This window comes from Theropithecus gelada, chromosome 17 (assembly GCF_003255815.1).
Source record: "Theropithecus gelada isolate Dixy chromosome 17, Tgel_1.0, whole genome shotgun sequence".
Lineage (NCBI taxonomy): Eukaryota > Metazoa > Chordata > Mammalia > Primates > Cercopithecidae > Theropithecus > Theropithecus gelada.
In genome coordinates this window covers 59,979,625-60,004,173 of record NC_037685.1, presented here as the reverse complement: position 1 = coordinate 60,004,173, position 24,549 = coordinate 59,979,625, and the positions used below count along the sequence as shown (strand labels likewise).

At 38.2% G+C, this 24,549-nt stretch overlaps 1 protein-coding gene across 1 annotated transcript in view; it reads right to left on the bottom strand.

Moving 5' to 3' along the window:
* PAN3 (poly(A) specific ribonuclease subunit PAN3) overlaps nucleotides 1–24,549 on the bottom strand; it is a 162,058-nt gene that overhangs the window by 97,878 nt on the left and 39,631 nt on the right. The window contains exon 5 of the mRNA XM_025364660.1: nucleotides 6,092–6,253. Within this exon, the coding sequence (XP_025220445.1) occupies nucleotides 6,092–6,253 (162 nt within the window). The remainder of the gene's footprint in view (nucleotides 1–6,091; nucleotides 6,254–24,549) is intronic.

Below are 24,549 nucleotides of genomic sequence, written 5' to 3'. Positions count from 1 at the left end.
CATGAGGACACCACTGCACTCCTGCCTGGGTAACAGAGTGAGGCCCTGTCTCAATAAATAAATAAATGATATAGAAAAGTCTTAAAATAAATTACCACAAAATTACACATATTACCCAATAAAAGAAAATTAAGGTCAGGCATGGCCGCTCACACCTGTAATCCCAGCACTTCGGGAGACCGGAAGTTCAAGAACAGCCTGGACAACATGGTGAAACCCCGTCCCTACCAAAAATAAATAAATAAATAAATAGCCAGGCATGGTGGCACACACCTGTGGTCCCAGCTACTCGGGAGGCTGAAGAGGGAGCATCGCTTGAGCCTGGGAGGCAGAGGTTGCAGTGAGCCAAGATTGCACCACTGCACTCCAGCCTGGGCAACAGAGCGAGACCCCGTCTGGGGGGAAAAAAAAGAAAGAAAGAAAGAAAGAAAGAAAATTAAACAGTAGCATTTAAAAACAATAAAATACTGGGTTGGTACAAAAGTATTTGTGGTTTTTGCATTAAAAGTAATGGCAAAACTGCAATTACTTTTTCACCAACCTAATACCTTCAGGATACAGAAATAAACACATGCTTAACCTCAAATATTTACAATCCAGTAGAAAAAGATAAACAGGCAAACGAATTTAATACAAAACAGAATGAAATAACTGTTAAACACCAAATACACTGGGAATAGTAAAGTTAAACAAATTGTGTGTGTATGTACATATATATATTCCATCCTGCCTGCTGTGTGGACAAGTAATCCCAGAGAAAGTAGTATTTGAGCCATCTCTTAAAGGAAAAAGAAGGAAGATTTGTTTTTCAGGCTCAGTTAACAATGGTTCAGAGAACTGACAATGTATTTTATATTTTATGTAATATAAAAGATCTCATATGGTTAGGATGTAGTATATGTGGATGGATATGAAGAGACAGACCCAGATAGGTAGAAAAGATTAAATCCTAAAAACATTGACAAAAATTATTCAGAAGCTGTTTATGTGTAAGGAATAAACAATCTCAGTATTTATTAAAAAGGAAAGAGGGGTAAGATACTGTAGACTTTTAAAAAGTAAGAATTAGAGGCAGATAATACAGCAGAAAAATCTCAAAATTTAGTACAGATCTTGGCTAGAATCGCAGCTCTACCACTAACTAGCATTAAGCTTTCCTAAGGCCCAATTCTGTTGTCAAATGGGGATAATATGTGATTACTGTTATAAAGACTTACTATAACAAATGTACACGGTTCAATATATTCTATTTTAATTAATGATTTGTCAAAGCACAGTAGTTTCCTTCTTACAATATGTGTTAGATTAAAAAAGTAATCCAGGGGAGGAAAAAAAAGTAAGTGGTAGAATCAAAGAGATGACAGGGAAGGAATATTTAGTCTCAGAGACCAGGAAGATAATACCATAAACTGAAGAAGGAGTATAAGAGAAATATATGAGAAGCAGTAAATCTGGAAAACCAAAAATTAAACCATGTTTCTAGACTTTCCAGAGATGTAGGGAGAGTGGCATATTTACCCATATGCAAAGATATCAGAGGCACAAAAAATCTGGGCCTTGAACTCAAAAGACAATTCTAAAAGTAACATTTCAGAATCAATGGCATACAAGAAAAAGCAAAGAACAAGTGAACCAAGAACAGGAGCTCACAAGGAGCCAGGGATGAAACAAAGAGTGAAAAGTCCAAAGAGAGGCAGTTGTGGCTGTTTATGCCTATAATCCCAGTACTTTGGGAGGCTGAGGTGGAAGGATCACTTGAGGCCAGGAGTTTGAAATCAACCTAAGCAACATAGTGAGACCCCCCATCTCTTAAAACAATATATATATATTATTATTATTATTATTATTTTGAGATGGAGTCTCGCTCTGTTGCCCAGGCTGGAGTGCAGTGGCACAATCTCGGCTCACTGCAAGCTCCGCCTCCCAGGTTCACGCCATTCTCCTGCCTCAGCCTCCCGAGCAGCTGGGACTACAGGCACACTCCACCATGCCCAGCTAATTTTTTTGTATTAAAAAAAAATTTTTTTTAATTAAAAAGTGCAAAGAGAAAGAAATGTCATGGCCAGTACAGTGGTTCACACCTGTAATCCCAACACTTTGGGGGGCCAAGGCAGGAAGATAGCTTGAGCCCAGGAGTTCGAGACCAGCCTGAGCAACATGGCAAGACCCCATGTTTACAAAAAGTAAAAAAAAAAAAAAAAAAAAAAAATTAGCTGGGTGTGGTGATATGTGCCTGTAGTCCCAGCTACTCGGGAGACTGAGACAGGAGGATCACTCGAGCACAGGTCAAGACTATAAGGTAAGCCATGATCGCATTACTGCACTCCAGCCTGGGTGACAGAGCGAGATCCTGTCTCAAAAAGAAAAAAAAAAAAAGAGAGAGAGAAAGAGTTTCATGATTTAAAAAAAAAAAAGTAGCCAGCAATATTAAGTGCTCAATAAAACTGCTGGATTTGGCAATTATGGAGATCCCTGGAAAACTCTGAGAACAGTTTCAATAAAATTTTGGTAACACCAGTTTGCAGACATTTAAGGAGTAAATGGGTGGTAAGGAAATTTAGAGAAAAGAGTAGAAACTATTCCAAAGGTTCCCAACTGGGGACTTTACAAACATATTAATGGAGATCAGATGGGTCTTATCAATATTTCAAACAGCCAAATGAAGAATAAATTTACCCTCTACAAACCTACAAAAGATTAAGAAAAATTTTAAGCTTCTCTGTTTCTCTAATTAGCAGCTCCATACATGTATTTTTCAAATGTATCACCATTTAATAAATGCCATGTTTGGCAGACAGGCTCCTTCGTATCATAAAATCTTTGGTAAAAAATGAGCTAAAAGATTACTAAGTAATAAAGGGTAGGGAATCATGGGCCTCTTGAAAGAAATCCAGCACTGAAGAGAATAAATGCAATATGAATGACTGCATTCCAACAGAGCTCAGAAACTCGGACAAAGGTTTTGTTAAGTTTCTTGTTAGTTGGTTTGCTGGTTTTCCTTTGTTTTCAGAAGCAGAAAAAAGACTAAGACGTTAGGTCAAGATTAAGAAATGAACATAAAGAAATGTTTAAAGTTCCAGAAAGAAAAGTAGCTAAATGGCACCGAGGAGAAAGATGAAGCACGAGGAAAACTGACAGAGCTTACAAATGCTGCAGCGTCATGCGTAAGTTACAGCCTGTGTCTAGACAAATATGGATGCATTCTCATCCTCAAAAAAAGCTGTCCTGCAGAAATTCAGTTAACCAGTTAGATAATTAAACCAACTGTAGCTACTAGAGCTACAGCACATAGAAGTAAAGAGATTCTGAGTCTGACAAACGTGGGACTCAAATTTCTGTTCCTCTACTAACTGTTTAACCTTAAAGCTACTTAGCTTCTCTGAAGATGTTTCTTCATCTAGCAGTAACATCTACCCCATAAGCTATTAGCAATACCAAAAGACAACACATGTAAAGAGCTTAGCACAGTGCCTGGCACAAGACAACCATTTAAGAAACACAGCCATAATTGTTATCATAAAAGATGTTAAAACATTTTTCTGACCCTAGGATTGAGAGGACCTAAGATTTAAGGAAACAAATGGAATGGGAAAGATGAATATGCTCCTGACAAAATTCTTTAAACTAATATATGTCAAAAACACAAAACGATATTAAAAATAATTTCTAATCACACAAAAGGAAAAAAAATGATATGGAATTGACTTATGTTATTTTTCTCTTACAAGAAAAAGATAAAAACTCCAATACAAAAATATGGATCAACATACTCTTAGCTTTGTATAAACTATTCCAGACTCCACAGTTTAGGAATCCATACAGACAGTAATGGAGACGAGATGGGTATTTTTCAGTACTTCAACATGTGCCTGGTAAAGTGAAGCATTTTAGAGACTGTAAAGTTCTAAATTTGGGGTACAGCATTCCTTATGTCCTTAAAGGAAAAGAACTACCTGAAGTATAAAATAACAGTATTTGAAAGATTCAGATAACACCAATTCAATATTTCACACATTAATGCAAATCTATTACCATTTTAATTATAAATAAAAAATAACTATAACCAACCTAAAGATTTTTCAAGCTATTCTAAAAAACAAAGTACCTCTGAACTGCCACCAGGATAATGGGGGCAGTTGTGGAGAGGTCGAGTGGCTACACCTCTGCATTGGTAAGTATTTCACCCCCACAACCTACAAGTACTTCCAGTTTCACTTGTATCTGCTCTTAAATAGTTGGAGTCCAATTTTTTTTTTCAGACCTTCTTTTTTAAACTAAAAAATAATTGTAACAACCCATATCAAAAATCTCTCCACTACTGATATCAAAGACAAGCAAATTCAGTTTAAAAAAACTATATTGTTATTCATAATTGACATAGTCAAAACTTTCCAATGAAATCTGAAGCATATGGTTGCATGAAACTCCCACCCTTTCTTATCTTTAGAAAATATTACCAAAATATCAGTTGGAGCAAATACCACATTTTGCAATATTTACTTTTGGAATAATTTATTTATTCCTATGCCCAAGGCAATACAGATACTACTAATGTATCAATGTTAAACAGAACAAAATACTGTGGAACCTATTTATAATATAAGGTTGGAAACAAAAACAAAAGCAAGTTGTTACCTTTGTTACATCTTTTCTGTGTATAGTATGTACATGTGGGATTATAAGCTTTGCCTCGGGATATATTTTAAATGCAAGTTTGGGAGGAAAGACATTCTACCTTTGGCTAAATTGAAATTTGGTTAATAAAACTATATTACAGAATGATTATGAATTTTTCAAAAATGGGAATACAATTATAATCCATATTAAAATGGCATATAAATTTTTTGTTGGTACTTCAAAATCTTATATAGAAGCTACCTGAGTTATAAATTTTCATTTGCATTATTCAATATTGACAATAAAGGTAGAGTCAAAGATGGAATGTATTTGTAATGACTCTATGACAACATACTACTGAAGTTAGTTTTAGAGCAACTCTTAACAAGTTTGTTTACATATAATTTTTGTTTCCCAGTAAAAATGTTAAAAAGACAACATATGAAGCATCTTGTTCTTCAGATTCCAAATAAATGTGACTCTGTAATAAATTTTATATGACTTTTTTTTTTTTTTTTTTTTGAGACAGAGTCTCACTCTGTTGCCCAGGCTGCAGTCGGTGCAATGGTGCAGTCTCGGCTTGCTGCAACCTCTGCCTCCTGGGTTCAAGCTATTCTCCTGCCTCGGCCTCCCAAGTAGCTGGGATTACAGGCACTCGTCACCACACCTGGCTAAAAAAATTTTTTTTTCTTTTGTATATTTGTGGAGACGGGGTTTCACCATGTTGGCCAGGCTGGTCTTGAACTCCTGACCTCAGGTGATACACCTCCCCTGGCCTCCCAAAATGCTGGGATTACAGGCGTGCACCATCATGCCCGGCCTTATATGACTCTTGAATGTAGTCCTATCCTGAATAACTCTTGGGTATTAAAAATAATTGAACTCAAGTATTAATAAAATTGAAAAAGGGAAAACTAAATTTAATTAAAAATAGCAAAATAATCGGCCAGGAGTGGTGGCTCATGCCTGTAATCCCAGCATTTTCGGAGGCCACGGCAGGCAGATCACCTGAGGTCAGGAGTTCGAGAACAGCCTGGCCAACATGGCGAGACCCCATCTCTACTAAAATTAAAAAAAATTAGCCAGGCGTGGTGGTGTGTACCTGCAGTCCCAGCTACTTGAGAGGCTGAGGCACGATATCTTGAACCTCGGAGGCGGAGGTTGCAGGGAACTGAGATGGCGTCACTGCCCTCCAGCCTCGGGCACAGAGCGAGACTCTGTCTCAAAAAAACAAAAAACAAACAAACAAAAAAGTAAAATATTCTACAAAGAGGAAAAGCTCAAAAAGCCACCAAGAAAAAATCATTTAGTTGGTTAAGGGGTCACTAACCTTATACTCTGATTAGAAATTTTTAAAATTACCTAAGTATATCAGCTAAGTCATCCAATCCTTTCACACCCACCACCCCAAACAGACACAGAAAGCAGCCAAGATATTCACTTTCAAGAAATGTCTAATAAAAATTATTTTTACCTGTAAATTGTTTTCTGTGACTCTGTTCCACCAAACCATATTGATGGGTACTCCTGATTTACACCTGTCAGCAAGGCAGCCAATAGGGTTCTTTGCTTTTCGTGCCTTTGATCCCATCGGAACTAGCCTCTCCTCCAGCATCCCCAGGCGATACTTCCTTGGCTAGGAAAAAGAAGGAAAGAAACCAGGCCACTCCTAACATCCCCCACACTAATCTAAGCTAACATAACTAACATATAGAGGATACTGGGAACGGTGGGATAGGAAACAAGTTTCTAAAACACTCCTTCTAATATCCTTACCACCACCCACCATCTCCCACCCCAGTATCAAACCCACATCTCCAAAATAACCCACAGTCCTAATGGGCTAAAGAATATTATATAAAGCAACAAATGTTTTTAGAAAAATACATTTTAATCTGATTGTATACAACTTTACTTAATGAACAGAAATTCAACTTATCAGCCAAGAAAAATGCTTTGCAAAATTTTTTCTACTGTCACTTACCTATTCTCACTGCAATACAAAGAAATGGTTTCAAGGGTACAGAATATAGATTTTTTTTTTAAGTTCACCAAACTACAACTTTTTCAGCTCCCCATCTTGTTACTTTATTTCCTACTGAGAACTAATTCACTTTTTAAAAAGCAGTTGATTCCTAATAAATTGATTTTTTTTAAATTTTAATTCTATGCACATTAGACTTGAATATAAGTCACTCTATCTTAAATAGGCATTCAACCTAAAGTATTCAATGAAAAAAAAACGCTCAGACTGAAAAACAACAACAACAAAACAATAACACAAATTTAACTGGTCTTTTAAATCTCAATAATATGAACAGACTGATAATGAATAAATTATTCAATAAAATCATAAATTATTTGCCTAACATTGTAAGAAAATTAATAAACCATCTTAATAGTGGTTAGCAGGACTTTCGTTCATGAAAATTAGTGATTGTTTCCACCATTTTACTTCTCTTAATTACAGCAAATATGCACTACACTGCATCTTAAGGAAAATTTATATATATTTTTTTCCCTTCAGAAAATACTAACTCATGCTTGGGAAGGTAACTAATTTAAACTCTGAAATAAGAAAATATATGTTTACTCATTGCCCTGTCATGAGGTATAAGACTGCTGAAACAAAGAGTTAAAATTAAGTTTCTTCAAAAAAAGATGCTGGTCAGGCATGGTGGCTCATGCCCGTAATCCTGGCACTTCAAAGGCTGAGGCACGAGGATCACTTGAGCCCAGGAGCTCCACAACAGCCCAGGCGGCATTGCAAGACCCTGTCTCTATTTAAAAAAAAAAAAAACATAGCCAGTCAAATATATTAATTATGTTTTCTAGTATAAAGAGAACCAATTTGAAGAAGACATAATTTCCAAATTTCAAAAGTCTTGCAAATAATGCCTATGTGAATTATTCCATGCAAATTAGATTATCCATTCCACAAGTATGCACCTGCTATATTGTCTTTGATTTAAAGAGGACAAGGCCGGGCGCAGTGGCTCATGCCTGTAATCCCAGCACTTTGGGAGGCCGAGGTGGTGGATTACTTGAGGTCAGGAGTTCAAGACCAGCCTAGCCAACATGGTGAAACCTCATCTTTACTAAAAGTACAAAAATTAGCCAAGCTTGGTGGCATATGTCTGTAATCCCAGCTACTCGGGAGACTGAGGCAGAAAAATCACTCGAACCTGGGAGGCAAAGGTTGCAATAAGCCGAGATCATGCCACTGCACTCCAGCCTGGGCCACAGAGTGAGACTCCATCTCAAATTAAAAAAAAAAAAACAAAAAAAACCAAGGACAAAAATAACTAAACTTGCACTGAAAAAAGTAACTGGATTGCCTACCTACTCAATAAATAAGGCAGTGGACAGAGTTTTCTTTTTGCTTTCTGAGACAGTGTCTCATTCTGTCACCCAGGATGGAATGCAGTGGTGCAATCACAGCTCAGTGGCAACCTCTGCTTCGGGGCCTCAAGCGACCCTCCCACCTCAACCTCCCAAGTAGCCAGGACTACAGGCATGCGCCACCATGCCAGGCTAATTTTTGTATTTTTAGTAGAGATGGGGTTTCACCGTGTTGCCTAGGCTGGTCTCGAACTCCTGGACTCAAGCCATCCACCACCTCTCAAAGTGCTGAGGTTACAGGCATGAGCCACCACGTCAGCCCAGTGGACATAGTTTTATGAGACTAACATACTTCCACCTTTATGCAATCTTGAACCAATCTAGTTATTCTCTATGTCTATAGCATAGGGAACATTTTTTATTTTTATTTGCTATCATACTTTACAAAAGCCACAGAGGGAACTTCTGTGAATGAGAATAAGTATGTACCCTAGTGATTCATGCCACGGAACCACATTATAAGCGGAAGAATTTTAAAGCAAGTTATTTCTAGTAACTTAATTCCTTGGAAAGAGTATAAGAATTGTACATTTTTGTGTTCAAATAGAAAACTACAAGGCTTTGACATACAGTAAGAATAACATAACCCTAATTAGACATTCACTACTTTAAAATTTATATTTGGCCAGGAACAGTGGCTCACGCCTGGAATCCTAGCACATTGGGAGGCGGAGATGGGCAGATTGCCTGAGCTCAGGAGTTCAAGACCAGCCTGGGCAACACAGTGAAACACCGTCTGCACTAAAATACAAAAGAAATTAGCCGTGCGTAGCGGTGTGCACCTACAGTCCCAACTACTTGGGAGGCTGAGGCAGGAGAACTGCTTGAACCCGGAAAGCAGAGGTTGCAGTGAGCCAAGATCACGCCACTGCACTCCAGCCTGGGCAACAGAGCGAGACTCCATCTCTACCAAAAAAAAAATATATATATATATACACACACACATATATATGAAAATTTCTGAGCTAAAGATTAACCTTGTTCTATCAGGAAAGTTCAACATATCAAATGTTTACTTCATCAAAATCTCAGGTTGTCAAATGATTTATACATGGACACCTAAATTCCAGATCATATATCTGAATGCATGAAAATTATTTTAAAAGGTCTTCTGCAATTCAGATCCTTCACGAAATCAGATGTACTTTTTTTTTTTTTTGAGACAGAGTATCTCTTTTTTTTTTTTTTAGACTCCATCGCCCAGGCTGGAGTGCAGTGGTGTAATCTCAGCTCACTGCAACCTCCGCCTTCCTAGTTCAGGTGATTCTCCTGCCTCAGCCTCCCAAGTAGTTGGGATTACAGCACCTGCCACCATGCCTGGCTAATTTTTCTATTTTTATTAGAGACGGGGTTTCACCATGTTGGCCAGGCTGGTCTCGAACTCCTAACCTCAGGTGATCCACCTGCCTCGGCCTCCCAAAGTGCTGGGATTACAGGCATGAGCCACCGCACTGGGCCTCAGATGTACTTTTGACACAGTTATTACAGTCAATACAATTCACTTTCTATTCAGTAGCCCAGTAAAACAACATTGCAAAAAAAAAAAAAAAAAGGTTGTTGTTCTTTGGTTTTTGTTTCTTGGGTTTTGTTTTTTATAGTCAGGGTCTGACTCCCAGGCTGAAGTGCAGTGGTGCAATCTCAGGTCACTGCAACCTCTACCTCCCAGGCTCAAGGGATCCTCCCACCTCAGTCTCCAGAGAACCTGGGACTACAGGCATGTACCACTACGCCCAGCTAATTTTTGTATTTTTTGTAGAGATGGGGGTCTCTGTATGTTGCCCAAGCTGGTCACAAACTCCTGGGCTCCAATGATCCACCTGCCTTGGCCTCCCAAAGTGCTGGGATTACAGGTGTGAACCATGTGCCCATTCCCAAAAATGGTTTTAAAAACATCTGATTTATCATCCTCCCTCCTTAACTGCACTCATTAAATAATTAACGTTTCTTCATTTCAAAAAGGGAATTCATCACTCCTCTCCTTCCACTCCATGCCCCAAAACCCTTAACTAGCCTAAAGCCTCTCCTCTTAGGTAGAAGAGATCTCTAAACATATGCCATTATAAACCCTAAATTTTTTGAATAAATAGCCAGAGATTAAACTCTAATCCAAAAGTAAAATCTTCTCTGTGTAACTAAATGAAAAGATACTAAGGCAAGCTTGTCCAACCAGAGGCCCAGGATGACTCTGAATGCGGCCCAACAAGAATTTGTAAACTTTCTTGAAACATTATGAGATTATTTTGCCATTTTTTTAAAAGCTCATCAGCTATCATTAGTGTCAGTGTATTTTATGTGTGACTCAAGACAATTCTTCCAATGTGGCCCAAGGAAGCTAAAAAATTGGACACCCTTGCCCTAAGGTATCAATACTATTTAATGTACCATTATAAGCAACAGAATACAAAATAACATCTGAAAAGAGATGGCAGCAATGTAAAACATTATGGTGAGGCAAAAGATTATATAGAAAGGTTTCATTGCATAGAACATAAATTATAACAATATTTCATCTATAAGCTAACTTCCAAATTACTAATTACTCCTTGAAGAAAAAATGTACTTTCAACTAAACATCTGAGAACCTACTTTGTATCAGGAACTCTTCTAAGTATTTGGAATACAATACACACCTTTGGCTTGAAGACAGAATACAGGCTAGGATGTAACAGAAATGTAAACAAACCATAAACCACTGTGATATAATAATGCATAAGTAATCACGTACGAATAGAGCAGAAACAAAGGTGGCTTCACAGAGAAAGTGAACACCCGAGTCAAGTTCTAAAGGAAAAACAAATGTGCCTAGATAGGAATATATGAGAGATGGAAGTATGTAGTATAGGCTAGGGGAAAAGTATGTATAGAGACATGGTGGTGTTTAGAGCAAATCACAAGTATTCAGTTCACCATTAGCAAAGGGTCAAGTTTGAGAACAAAAGATGAAGCCTGAATACAATTTTTAAAAAGTATTGGTCAGGCACGGTGGCTCACGTCTGTAATCCCAGTTCTTTGGGAGGCTGAGGTGAACAGATCACGAGATCAGAAATTAGAGAACAGCCTGGCCAACATGGTGAAACCCCATCTCTACTAAAAATACAAAAATTAGCTGGGTGTAGTGGTGCGCGCCTGTAATCCCAGCTACTCAGGAGGCTGAGGCAGGAGAATCTCTTGAACCCAGGAGGCGGAGGCTGCAGTGAGCCAAGATGGCACCACTGCACTCCAGCCTGGGTGACAGAGTGAGACTCTGTCTCAAAACAAACAAACAAACAAAAAGTATTGTTTTAGTGCCAAGCACAATGGTTCATGCTTGTAATCCCAGCACTTTGGGAGGCTGAGATGGGAGGACTGTTTGAGCCGAGTTCAAGATCAGCCTGGGCAACACAGTGGGACCTCATCTCTACAAAAAATGAAAAAAGGAGCCGGGCACGGTGGCCCATGGCTATAGTCCCAGCAACTTTGGAGGCTGAGGTGGGAGCATCACAAGCCCAGGAGGTCAAGGCTGCAGGGACATGTGGTCTCATGTCTCAAAAACAATTGAAATAAAAATAAACAAGTAAATAAAAACATATTGTTTCCTATACTAAGGAATTTGAGGATCATTCCCTGGGGAAAGAAGAAATGACAAAATCAGATTTGCATTTTAGAAAGGAATGTCTGTGGCAGTGTGGAGGAAGAACTGGGGAACAGGGAGTAAAAATGGAAATAGGTCGACAAATTAGTGGACTCTGGCAGTAGTCTAGGTTAGGGTTTCCCAACATCAGCACCACTGACTTTGGATAATTCTTTCTTGTGGGGGGCTGTCTTGTGCATTGTAGGATGTTTAGCAGCATCTCTGTCCTCCCACTAAATACCACCAAGCACCAACTACCCAGTTGTAACGACCAAAAATGTCTCCAGATATTACCAAATGTTCTCTGGGGGTAAAAAGACACAACTGCCCTGGCTACGAATCACTAGTCGAGAAAGAAGGAGATGAACTTGAGGCAGTAATAACAGAAACAGAGAACTAGTGAAGGCTTACTTGTGGAAACATCTGGTAGGTTAAAAACAACTATTGGTGATTAATTGGAAGCAGGTGCTAAGGGAAAGGAAGAGTTTAAAGATGAGAAAATAAACAGGGCAAACACAATTTTAAGGGAAATGTTTATTTACTATTTCAGTTCTTTAAGATCCAAGCCCCTCCTTCAGAGCAAACAAAAGCAACAACTCCTCTTCCCTTCCAAGCTTCTAGAAATCCTTACCTAGACCAACTTTTTTTTTTTTCTTTTTCTTTTTTTTGAGACAGAGTCTCGCTCTGTCGCCCGGGCTGGAGTGCAGTGGCCGGATCTCAGCTCACTGCAAACTCCGCCTCCTGGGTTTACGCCATTCTCCTGCCTCAGCCTCCCGAGTAGCTGGGACTACAGGCGCCCGCCACCTCGCCCGGCTAGTTTTTTGTATTTTTAGTAGAGACGGGGTTTCACCGTGTTAGCCAGGATGGTCTCGATCTCCTGACCTCGTGATCCGCCCGTCTCGGCCTCCCAAAGTGCTGGGATTACAGGCTTGAGCCACCGCGCCCGGCCTTAGACCAACTTTTAAGAACACAGTGGTCCCCCAAAACAGGTAAATTCCCTTATCAATCCTCTATTCTTGATAGCCTGACCAGTTCCACCTTGCTGGTTATTATGAAATAAAACCATTTGAAAATGCAGTGTCCTATTGAACGTGTAAGTTAACATTGTACAACAAAATTTCCAATCCCCTTGATATGGTTTGGCTCTGTGTTCCCACCCAAATCTCATCTCAAATTATATTAATAATGCCCATGTGTTAAGGCAGTGACTAGATCATGGGAGTGGTTTCCCCCGTGCTATTCTCGTGATAGTGAGTGAGTTCTCACGAGATCTGATGGTTTTATAAACATCTGACAGCTCCTCCTTCACACACGCTTCTCTCTCCTGCCACCCTGTGAAGAAGGTGCCTGCTTCCCCTTCCACCATGATTGTAAGTTTCCTGAGGCCTCTCAGCCATGTGGAACTGTGAGTCAATTAATCCTCTTTCCTTTATAAATTACCCAGTCTCGGGTATTTCTTTATAGCAGTGTCAAAATGGACTAATACACCCCTTTTCCCGTGGTAAAACATCCAGCAGAGGCCAGGCACAGCAGCTCATACCTGTAATCCTAGCACTCTGGAAGGCCAAGGCAGGAGGACTGCTTGAGGCCAGGAGTTCAAGGACCAACCTGGGCACCATAGTGAGACCCACCCCATCTCTACCCCTGCCCCCTGTCAAAAATTTTTTTTAATAATCCAGGCGTGGTGGTGTGCCTGTAATTCCAGCTATTCAGGAGGCTGAAGTGACCAGGAATTCAAAGCTGCAGTAGGCTATGACTGTGCCACTGCACTCTAACCTGGCAATAGAGTGAGGCTCTATCTCAAAAAACAAACAAATTGGCCAGGTGAGGTGGCTCATGCTTGTAATGCCAGCACTTTGGGAGGCCGACGCAGGCAGATCACTTGAGGTCAGGAGTTCCAGACCAGCCTGGCCAACATGGTGGAACCTTGTCTTTACTAAAAAATACAAAAATTAGCCAGGCGTGGTGGTATGCGCCTGTAATCCCAGCTACTCTGGAGGCTGAGGCAGGGGAATCACTTGAACCTGGGAGGCAGAGTTTGCAGTGAGTCGAGATTGTGCCACTGGACTCTAGCCTGGGTGATAAGAGCAAGACTGTCTCAAAAGTAAAGTATCAAACCAAATAAACAAAAAAGCTCCAGGTTTGAATAAAAGTTTTCAAGAATAAGAAAAGGTTTGAAAATATATTCTAGAGTAGTACTTCTCCAACAATAGCGAACACAGAAATCTTCCAGGGATCTTGCTAAAATAAAAGATTCTGATTCGGTAGGCCTTAGAGCAAGGCCTAAGAATCTGTGTTTCTAAAGACGCTCCGAAGACTGCAAATGCTCCTGGTCTGGTGATCACACTTTGAGCACTAAAGTTTTTAATAACGTCAGAGAGAAGATCTGCAGAAGAAATAACTAGTGGTACAAACAGAAATTGGAGTCAATCCCCAAAATGAAAAGGGGTAAAGGTTTAAAAATTCAACATCTCAAGTCCTTGTAGCTAGCTCCTTGCCCCTTTGGAGCTTGACCTTAACACTGAGAGCTTTTTTCGTTTGTTTGTTTTTGAGATGGAGTCTCACTTTGCCACCCCAGGCTGGAGTGCAGTGGTGCGATCTCAGCTCACTGCAACCTCCGCCTCCTGGGTTCAAGCCATTCTCCTGGTTCAGTCTCCTGAGTAGCTGGGATTATAGAGGCCCACCACCACGCCTGGCTACTTTTTGTATTTTGAGTAGAGATAGGGTTTCACCATGTTGGCCAGGCTGGTCTTGAACTCCTGACCTCATGATCCACCCAGCTCAGCCTCCCAAAGTGCTGGGATTACAGGTGTGAGTCACCACGCCCGGCTAACACTGAGAGCTTTTAAGATCACTACTTGTAGCCCTCAAAGCCCTAGCTTTTCCAAAAACCTTTGCCCCATTTTATAAAAGCCAGTTCCAGTGGTTTAGGACTAAGGGAAGTCCACTCTCAATACAAGGGAGGTAAGACTCTAGACTCACTATGTCAAAGGAAAGAATAGAAGGTAATTTTAGGACTGTTTTAGTTCTGAAGTCTAGATGCACATATGTATATTTTTTCATTCCTTGATTTACTCAACATTTCAGTATAAACCTCTCTATCATTCTTAAAAATAAAATGATCAAGAAGATCTATTCTCTTCTCCCAAAAAGTTCAGAGTCCAGCTAAAATAACAATCTATAAATATCAGCACTTGTATAAAAAAATGTAGTTAAAGTTACCAAGTAACAGACCAATTTTCAGAGCATAACTCTTTTGGTAATTGCAAAACAGCACCATCTCCAAAATGCCTCACATTTTCAGTCACACATTATTACATATCATGGTCTACTCATTAATAATAAACTAGAGAAAACTAATTGTTGGTTTAGGACAAAAAGTTTCCAATGCCTTGAATTATAAGAACCTCCTTTGAACATCAAAAATGTAATCACTGTATAGATAATCATTTCACTATTTACACTTTGAAACAATGTAATTTTTTTTCTGTTTCTTCTTTTTTCTAGACAGTCTTGTTCTTTTGCCCCGGCTGGAACGCAGTGGCCCAACCATAGCTAATTGCAGCTTCAAACCCCCGAGCTCAAACGATCCTCCCACCTCAGTCTCCCACAGAGCTGGCACTATAGGTGAACACCACCATGCTCCATTAACTTTTTAAAATTTTTTGTGGAGACCAGGTCTTGCTATATTGCCTAGGCTGGTCTCAAACACCTGGCCTCAAGTGATTAACCACCAATCATTAATGGTATACTTTGATATTTAATTCTTATAATTGCAGATATGCTAAAGTATCAGGATATTTAATGAAGAGAAGGAAGATCATTAGGAGTCACAGGAGGTTGTAAAAAAAAAAATGCAGGCTTATTTTGAAATAAATATATAATAAATCCTAGGCCAGAGGTTTCTCAATCGATGTACCTAAGACCCTTAGGAGTGTCAGGAGATAGGCTGCTGAGTTGATGCTGTAAAAGATAATAAATTCATATATTCATTTAAGCAGTGTCTGAAAAGAGATATTTCACATTTGTATACTACTATTTTTCAAGTTTGTAAAGATGTTCTGATTAATAAAACATAAATCATTTTAAAGTGTCATTTAAGTCATTCATTGGGCCAGGTGAGGTGGCTCATGCCTGTAATCTCAGCACTTTGGGAGACTGACATAGGAGGATCATGAGAGACCAGGAGTTCAAGACCAGCCTGGGCAACACAGTGAGACCCAGTCTCCACAGAACTTTAAAAAATTAGCTGGGCATGGTGGCATGTGCCTGTAGTCCCAGCTAAGTTGGGTAGATGAGACAGGAGGATCACTTGAAGTCGGAGTTTGAGACCAGCCTGGGCAACAGGGCAAGACATGGCCCCTCAAAAAATAAAAATAAGTATAAAATGAGAAAAATTATATCAAACACGGCAGAACACAATTTACATGTATAAACACATATACACAATTTGTAGCTTCTGCTATGAGTCAGGTCATTGAGGGGGACAAACATTATCTACATAGTAATTTAAGGAAGTCTACAAAGCAGTCTTTACTTATGTTCTTAAAATCTCAGTGTTACAAAGGGATTTTATGCTACCAAAAATAAAATCAGTTGGAAGATCTTGCTATGCAAGGGCACACTGAATTTCTAAAGAACTGGAACACCAACTGCAACTTCTTATATCCTTGTTCTTTAGACTGGAACCACAATATGTACCAGATACAAAGAAATAAAATAGCATGCCAAAGTTATTAAAATATTTTGAGTGAAAGTAAGTTGTTGTATTTTTTGAGACAGGGTCTTGCTCTGTTTCCCAGGCTGGAGTGAAGTGGTGCAAACATAGCTCGCTGCAGCCTCAACCTCCTGGGCTTAGGTGATCCTCCCACCTCAGTCTCCCAAGTAGCTAGGACTACAGGCATGCACCACCAAGTCAAGCTCATTTTTGTATTTTCTGTAGAGACAGTGTTTCGCCATGTTGCCCAGGCTGGTCTCAAACTCTTGGGCTCGAGTTATCTACCCACCTCAGCCTCCCAAAGTGCTGGAATTAAAGGTGTGAGCCATCTCGCGAGGGCTTTTTTCTTTTTAAACACGGGTCTTACCATGTTGCCCAGGCTAGTCTCAAGCAATCCTCTTACCTCATCTTCTCAAAGTGGTGGGATCACAGGCATGAGCCACCATGCCAGGCCAATTTTTTTTTAAAAAACAAGAAAGTTATTTCCATGATAATCTATCAATTGTAATGAACATTAAAGTTTTCTATCAATTTCAGTCCCTTACCAAATGCATTCATTATATTAACAGTCTTGTTCTGTTGCCCAGGCTGGAACACAGTGGCCCGATCATAGCTCATTGCAGCTTCAAAACCCTGAACTCAAACCTCCCACCTCAGTCTCCCACGTAGCTGTCACTATGTAGCTGCCAGAATGTCTACTGGCTTGTTAACAAAAGGTTTCCATTTTATTCAACTTTTACGTGTACACTTTGTCAGAAATGAGTTTTATTATAACTGAATTTAAACAAAGATGGTAAATAATGAAAAGCAGTCTTGTGCATAATTAGATAAACTTTTAAATTGCAGATCATAATAGAAGACTATAACAATAACTACCATTTGACAAGTACAAGGCACTATAAACACTATATCCATTAACGTATTTAATTCACATAATTCTGTGACATAGCGCCTATTTTATACCAACTTTACAGATGATAAAAGTAAGTCTGAGAGGAGGTTAAAATAACTTGCCTATTATCTCAAAATTAACATAAGGTCGGGTTCCAACACTTGTCCTCTTAACTATAACATCTCATCTCCAACTCAAAGAAATCAATTCCACATTCTGTAATATTCCTTACCACTTTACAATCTTAATGTCATTCTAGCTAAACCTAAGATAACCAAATACAAATACCCAAATGAATAAATCTTTTTATATTTAATTAGCATAGATGGAATCAATGAGAACAGATAAAGACTTCATTCAAATAACTAGAATTTAAAAGTTCTCCTTCCCCATTTTCAAAATACAAGGACAACAAATCTTCGGAATAAAACAGAGTTGGGGAAAACCACATGGTTTTGGTTACATTTAACTCGAAGCTTAGGCTAGCATGTTTGTGGATGAGAATTTTAAGTTCACCTTTACTAATTCATTCCGCAAAGCTACCTCCTAGGAAAACAGAGATGAGCTATCAATAATGCTAGACCCCTAAATATCAGCTATTAAACTTTGCAAATAGAATGACCAGAGTGTAAAGAAGCCAACCAGCTAACCTTAGAATGATCTACTAGTTTGTAGGTCCAAGTGGCAAATGCACCACGGTCTTACTTAAACTACCATTACTTAAACTACCATTACTGTGTATAAGAACTCAAAATCTTCAAAGCTATATGATGAGTATAGCCAACAGTATTACAAACTGTATATAAAAGGCATACAAAAATTCCAGTTCACGTTTAAATATGAGAAAGCATCAAACACCATACTACCATACATACCTTTAAAAAAAGGCTTCCAAAACAAACTCACGAGAGCTCTTTCTAAAAATCAATCAACTGAACAAAATTCTCCTACAATCATGAATTTGGAGGAAGCTTTCTTGATTCAACAAAAACAAATGGTCACTGCACACAAAGTGCCAATTAAAATAAAGTACAGGAAGTACATGGTTGAACCTCACACTTGTTAAAACAAAATTTAATCTGTTCTTTCCAAAGTACATCTTTATCTCAACCCAATCCTGGAAACTCAGCCACGAATACTCTTTACTTAGCAGGAAAGGAAAGTCAACTCTCAAAGTCTTTCTCTATAAGAACTATCATATTTTTAGCAAGTTTCAATCTAATGTTACTTGTATATTTTAAGAAAAGAATAGACTGAGGCTGGAGATAACCAACAGGAAGAACATTCAAGCCTACCAGTTAAAAAGCAGAGAAAAGAAGGCCGGGCGCGGTGGCTCAAGCCTGTAATCCCAGCACTTTGGGAGGCCGAGACGGGCGGATCACGAGTTCAGGAGATCGAGACCATCCTGGCTAACACAGTGAAACCCCGTCTCTACTAAAATACAAAAAAAATTAGCCGGGCGAGGTGGCGGGCGCCTGTACTCCCAGCTACTCGGGAGGCTGAGGCAGGAGAATGGCGTGAACCCGGGAGGCGGGGCTTGCAGTGAGCTGAGATCCGGCCACTGCACTCCAGCCTGGGTGACAGAGCCAGACTCCATCTCAAAAAAAAAAAAAAAAGCAGAGAAAAGAGAGAACACACAGCCATTAACTAAGGGTAACTGATTACTGGAGATCATTCACAATAAAAATCACAGTGTATTCAAATTAATTATAAAAAACAATGATGGTCCTTTATATTCAAATTACTAACTCATTGGATCAGAGAGTTCCATGTTATTTTAACAAAAATTGGCTTAATATTTTTCTATTTTAAACATAGTATGACAGAAACAGAGTAAGCACGACATTTCAACACTGACAGCATAAATTACTTGTGAAATTCAAGACCAACAACAAAATGGAGGGAGACTGTAACATCTGATAGAAGAGATTTACATCTCTAATGTACAAAGAGCTCTTAGAATAAATTTAAAAAACAGCCCAATAAGAAATGAGCAAAGGACATAAAATAACACCAATGACCAATAAACATAAAAGAGAAGTCTACAACACCATCAAATTTAAACAAGGTTTTTTGCCTGTGAAATTACAAAAATATTAAAGATTTTTATAGCCCAGTGTTTTCAAGACTATAGAAACACCAGCCCCTATTAGTTGGAATATAATTTGTGCTGCATTTCTGAAAAGTTGTCTGTCAGTTATAAAAAATTAAATTGTCTATTCTTGCCCCAGAAATCATTTTGACAGAAATTTACACTGAAAAAAATCACTTAAGAGGGAAAAGAAGCAGGCATAAGGTTAAATGATGTTTTATCTCCTCCTCTCCATATTACCAGTGGACTATTTTTCACCCTGTAGTAAACTCAGTCAATTTACCCTTCTCATATTGCCCTATGTAATTTATATTACTCTATGCAAATTACTTCATCTCTCAAACTTCCATTTCCCAAAACAGAAAAAAATAATCTCTCCCAAAGAACTGTTGACGTAACTAGATGATATGATAAAATATAAAACATTTAATTTATGAAATAATTATTTAGGTTTACCATATTATCTGGAACAAATACAGAAAATCATCATGCATATAAATAAAATCAAGTTTCTATCCGTCTGCAATTACATTGCAAGAAACCCCGATGGATTTTCACATAATCTGGAGGACATGTTTGAGAAGCTAACAGGAAGAAGTTTCTGTGAGGAGGAAGGCAAAAAATTAATACTGGGGGAGGAGAGGGCCTGAACATCTCAAAGAAAAGGTAGACATCCTCAGAGCAGCTACAGAACCACACTTCCAGAGGACAATTGTAATAGAGCCTGATCCAGAGTGAGTAGCCAGGGATACTTATTTCACAACAGTTAACAATTTCGAAGAAAAGTTCGAAATTTGACCAACACTAGTTATTAGCTACTACCAATAATAGTCACCACTTCTGTGCCACGTAACACATCCCATTTAGTCCTCAAAACAACCTTACATAGTAGGTACCACATTCTCATCTTGCAAATGAAGAAACAAAAAGGTTTACTATGTTGAAGACACAAAGATAATCAGTGAAGCAATACAAATTCAATCCTGACTGCCTCGCATCTAACTCTAAACCCTAAAGCTTTAACCACTACTCAATACTGCCGTGTTATTACCATTCCTGCTGTTTGTTCTTTGAGAAATTAAAATTCTCCAAGAGGCTCTGAGTAAGCTATAAACAGGAACCACGCATGGGTGTCTTACCCACACCCCGAACTTGGACTCCAATAACTGTGTCAGTTTCCATAGGAAAACATATCTATCTCGAAGCCTAAAAGTTCACCTAAACCTGGCTTAGGCCGAGATGGCACACATTCCCTCCTCCATCTTGACAAGCGGAGGTGAATGAATGTTTAGTGACTTCAGAGCATAATAGTTGTGAGGACATTAATTTGGAATTCTCGCCACAATTTTCCAGAAACAATACTGAATAATACTCAGTGGGTAAAAGATACTGATGTGGCTTACTGGAAATCTACATACCAAGTAAGGCATTATTTCTTTGAGAACATACATAAAGAACCTAAAAACAATTGTTTTACAGATTAAATTTAGATTGTAATCTCTTTTAAAATTTTGTTACCTTTCAATGTCTTCTCCATTTTCTCCTTTTCTTTTTTTTCTGACATAAATACTTGATTTAATATGCCAAAAAGGCCTAGCCTAACCATCAGCAGGATTAAGATTTACATTCCAAATTATCTATGCTAATACTCATATTAATTTCTCCAAATTTACTTTATCTTGCTCCATAAAAGAACTCTACCGTAAATATGCTCTAGTCTTTGTTATTCCATATTTTATTGCCCAGAGTAGAAATAATGTAAAAATTATCTTTCAAAGAAAGACTTTAGAATACAAATGCTGTAAGAAAACTTTTAAATGTCAAGTTAATCAGAAAACATAAAATATTTATCATCAGTAAGTTTTCTAAGAGAGATGGGTGCTCTTAAGATAAAGAACAGCACAAAGGGAGACCCAATCTAGGTTCCAACAAAGAAGAAAGCAGAGAAAAGTACTGCTGGTGAATTTTTCTCTCAAGTAGAATAATCCAGAACTGTACCTCTAACAACCACATCTCCTCACAAATAAGCTATCAGCAGATGAACCAGCCAAGTCCCTTTGGTCCCACTTCCCTAGTCCTAACAAAAAGCTTTAAAAGCAAGAACAGAAGAAATAAACATGATACTTCAAAAGTCTTTGCCTCCTAACTCCAAAGAATTTAACTTGATGTTAAAACTTTAAAAAATTTACAGAGTGACAATCTGTTCTCTCAGTATTAGAAATATAATACAAATATCCAGGTAAAACTGCATATTGACTGAAACAATATACTAAAGTAAACCAAAGATATACAAATGATGGGTATCAGACCATTTTTTGCTTTAATAAATGGAAGAAGTAGGGTGAAGCTGAATAAAATGTGACAGGGTGAATAAAAAAAGAAGGTGAAGAAGGGCAATAGCCCAGAAAGATATGAAAGGAGAAAGCCAAGATATAAAAGGAGAAAAAAGATATAAAAGGAGAAAGCTAGACACAAATTTGAAAGATTTCTCATTTTGCCTAGGATTTGCCTCAATCATACATGGTTGCCCTACACAAAAACTTCTGTCTTAGCAAGAATCATTAGCAAGATATCACAGCACTGAACCACTTCATTTATGAATATCTGTATTCCAACATCTAACTCTGTTGTAAAGATACTTCGTTCCCAAATAATTTCTCATCGGAAATTTTAATGCTTGTCTAGATCACATCTGTGATTCACAGTGACTCACAAAACTACTCCTTCTCGTAACAGTGGTCAAATTTAATTTTATCTATCTTGCTATTGAGGTTTACTCATGTAATAATCTCTTGTATATTAACTCCTACATTTAACAAAACTCAAATAATGGTTACTTTTTCTATCTATAAAATTAGGCATTCCTAATGTGGCAAATAAAAGAAAATCAGTGCTTCTCAAACATCAAAAAAGATTACTTTTTTAAAAACCTCCTATACATCATGGTCCTATAATTTTGTAAAATAAAGATAAATCACTAGAAAAACGATTCCATAATTGAATGTCATGGTATTATCAAATTGTTACAGAAGTATCTAGACATTTATTTTCAGTGTTTATCTCCTAACAGACAAGTCTCTATAGACTAGCCCTGGTCCCATGACACATTATGAGTAGTACTGCCCAAAGGTGTACATTCTCACCACACAAGTTTCTCATATAGTTAACAACAGTTATACAGCCAGATATATGGCTGTGACCCTTCTGTACCCTTTTTTGTTGTTGTTGTTGTTGTTGTTGTTTTTGAGACAGGGTTTTGCTCTCTCACATAGGCTGGAGTGCATCGGAGTGATTATGGCTTACTGCAGCCTCCACCTCCTGGGCTCAAGTCATCCTCCTACCTCTCAGCCTCCCGAGTAGCTGCAACTACAGGCGTTCACCACCACTCCTGGCTAATGTTTTTGGTTTTTAGTAAAGACCAGGTCTCACTACATTGTCCAGGCTAGTCTTGAACTCCTGACCTCAAGTGATCCTCGAGCCTCAGCCTCCCAAAGTGCTGGGATTATAGGCACGAGCCACTGTAACAGACTGTACTATATTTCACATCCCACATTTTCCTTGAAGTTCCTAAAGATACTAAGGCCCTCAGCCATATTTTCTTAGCTTATCTATGATTCTCAGAATGGAGAAGAATTAAGAGTTTACTAAAGCTCCTGCCTCTATCACTTGTAAGCAAGCATACCTTTTGCCTAGGTATCTTTGCCTCTATACATTCCTCATCCACAAAAAACCCAATTCAAAACATCTTTTCTCCAGAAATTCTTCAGGATCTAGAGAATTCTTTGCAACCTAGTGATCATCAAATATTTAAATTGGCACTAATTAATATGCTGCTGAGTAAATGTTCTCTTATAGGTTCATGTATTACATCTCCAATTAGATTTTACGGAAGAAAAAAAATTCAGTCCTTCATTTTCAATTTGTCCACATAGCATACAGTAAAACTGCCTACTACAAAAATACCTGACTAATCTGACCCCAGTAAATCACATAATCCCACAGGCAAAAGTTAGCATATCTGGTTCAGAGATTAGCCCAACTGAGATTTTCAGAAAATAATTTACCTCACTAGCTATGATATAGTGGTAAGCACAGTCTAACTATCTGTTCTCCTGTATCATTATAAAACAAAGTATCACTAAGTAATCATGCTAGCCTGCTGAGATAAATTTGGAGTTGTGATATTCATATAATTTTGAGTTACTTCCACTAAAATTACTTCGTTAATTCACTATGGGTAATATGCCATACTCCTATGCCAAGAGTATTTCTAATGTAAAGAGATTTTGAGATTTGAAACCTTCTCAACTTAACCATTAACGATTTTAAAATATATGCAACCTGTACTCACATAGATTCTAACTATATTGCTCACTACTGGAAAAACTCTGTGTCCCTAGATTACACATCATTTTAAACATAAATGGCAAGAAAAATATAGTCCTTCAAGCTATATGAATATATGAACCACAAATTTCTAGGTAGAAAGGGACACGTGGATGCTTTCAATTTAGACAGACATTAAGTTTTAGAGATGAATGACACCACAGCAACTATGGTAATGATAAGGTCATGCTCTGCATTTCACAGATGGGATGATTCCAGCCTAGAAAGTTGGCCAAAGGTCACAAAACGGGAGATCCAGGGCCTCAAATACCACAGTAGAGTGCTCATTTTTTTATATTAGTCCGCTTCCATTGGATATATTCTAATGTCTCTCCAAATATGTAGGTCACATTTCTAGTAACATTTTATTATTTTCAAATTTCTAGTAACATTTCTAGTAACATTTTATTATTTTATAATAAATTATAAAAAGAATAGATACTATATATTCTCAATTTCTATAATTTTCATTATTTTCTCAAAAGTAAATGTCAAGAGCTCTAAATCATGTATTTCCACTTTAAGACACATCCCACTAACCTCTTATATTAGTTTTAAATATTAATTTGTCATTCTAGTTTCACTTTCTACTCATACATCTGAAATGCCAGTTATTAACTGATTTTTTTTTTTTTTTTTTTTGGTCTAAGACAGGGTCTCACTCTGTTGTCCAGGCTGGAGCGCAGTGGCATGATCTTGGCTCACTGCAACCTCAACCGCCCAGGCTCAAACAACTCTCCCACCTCAGCTGGCACTACAGGTGTGTACTACCACACCTGACTGATTTTTTTTATTTTTATTAGAGATGGGGTCTTGGTATGTTATACATACTG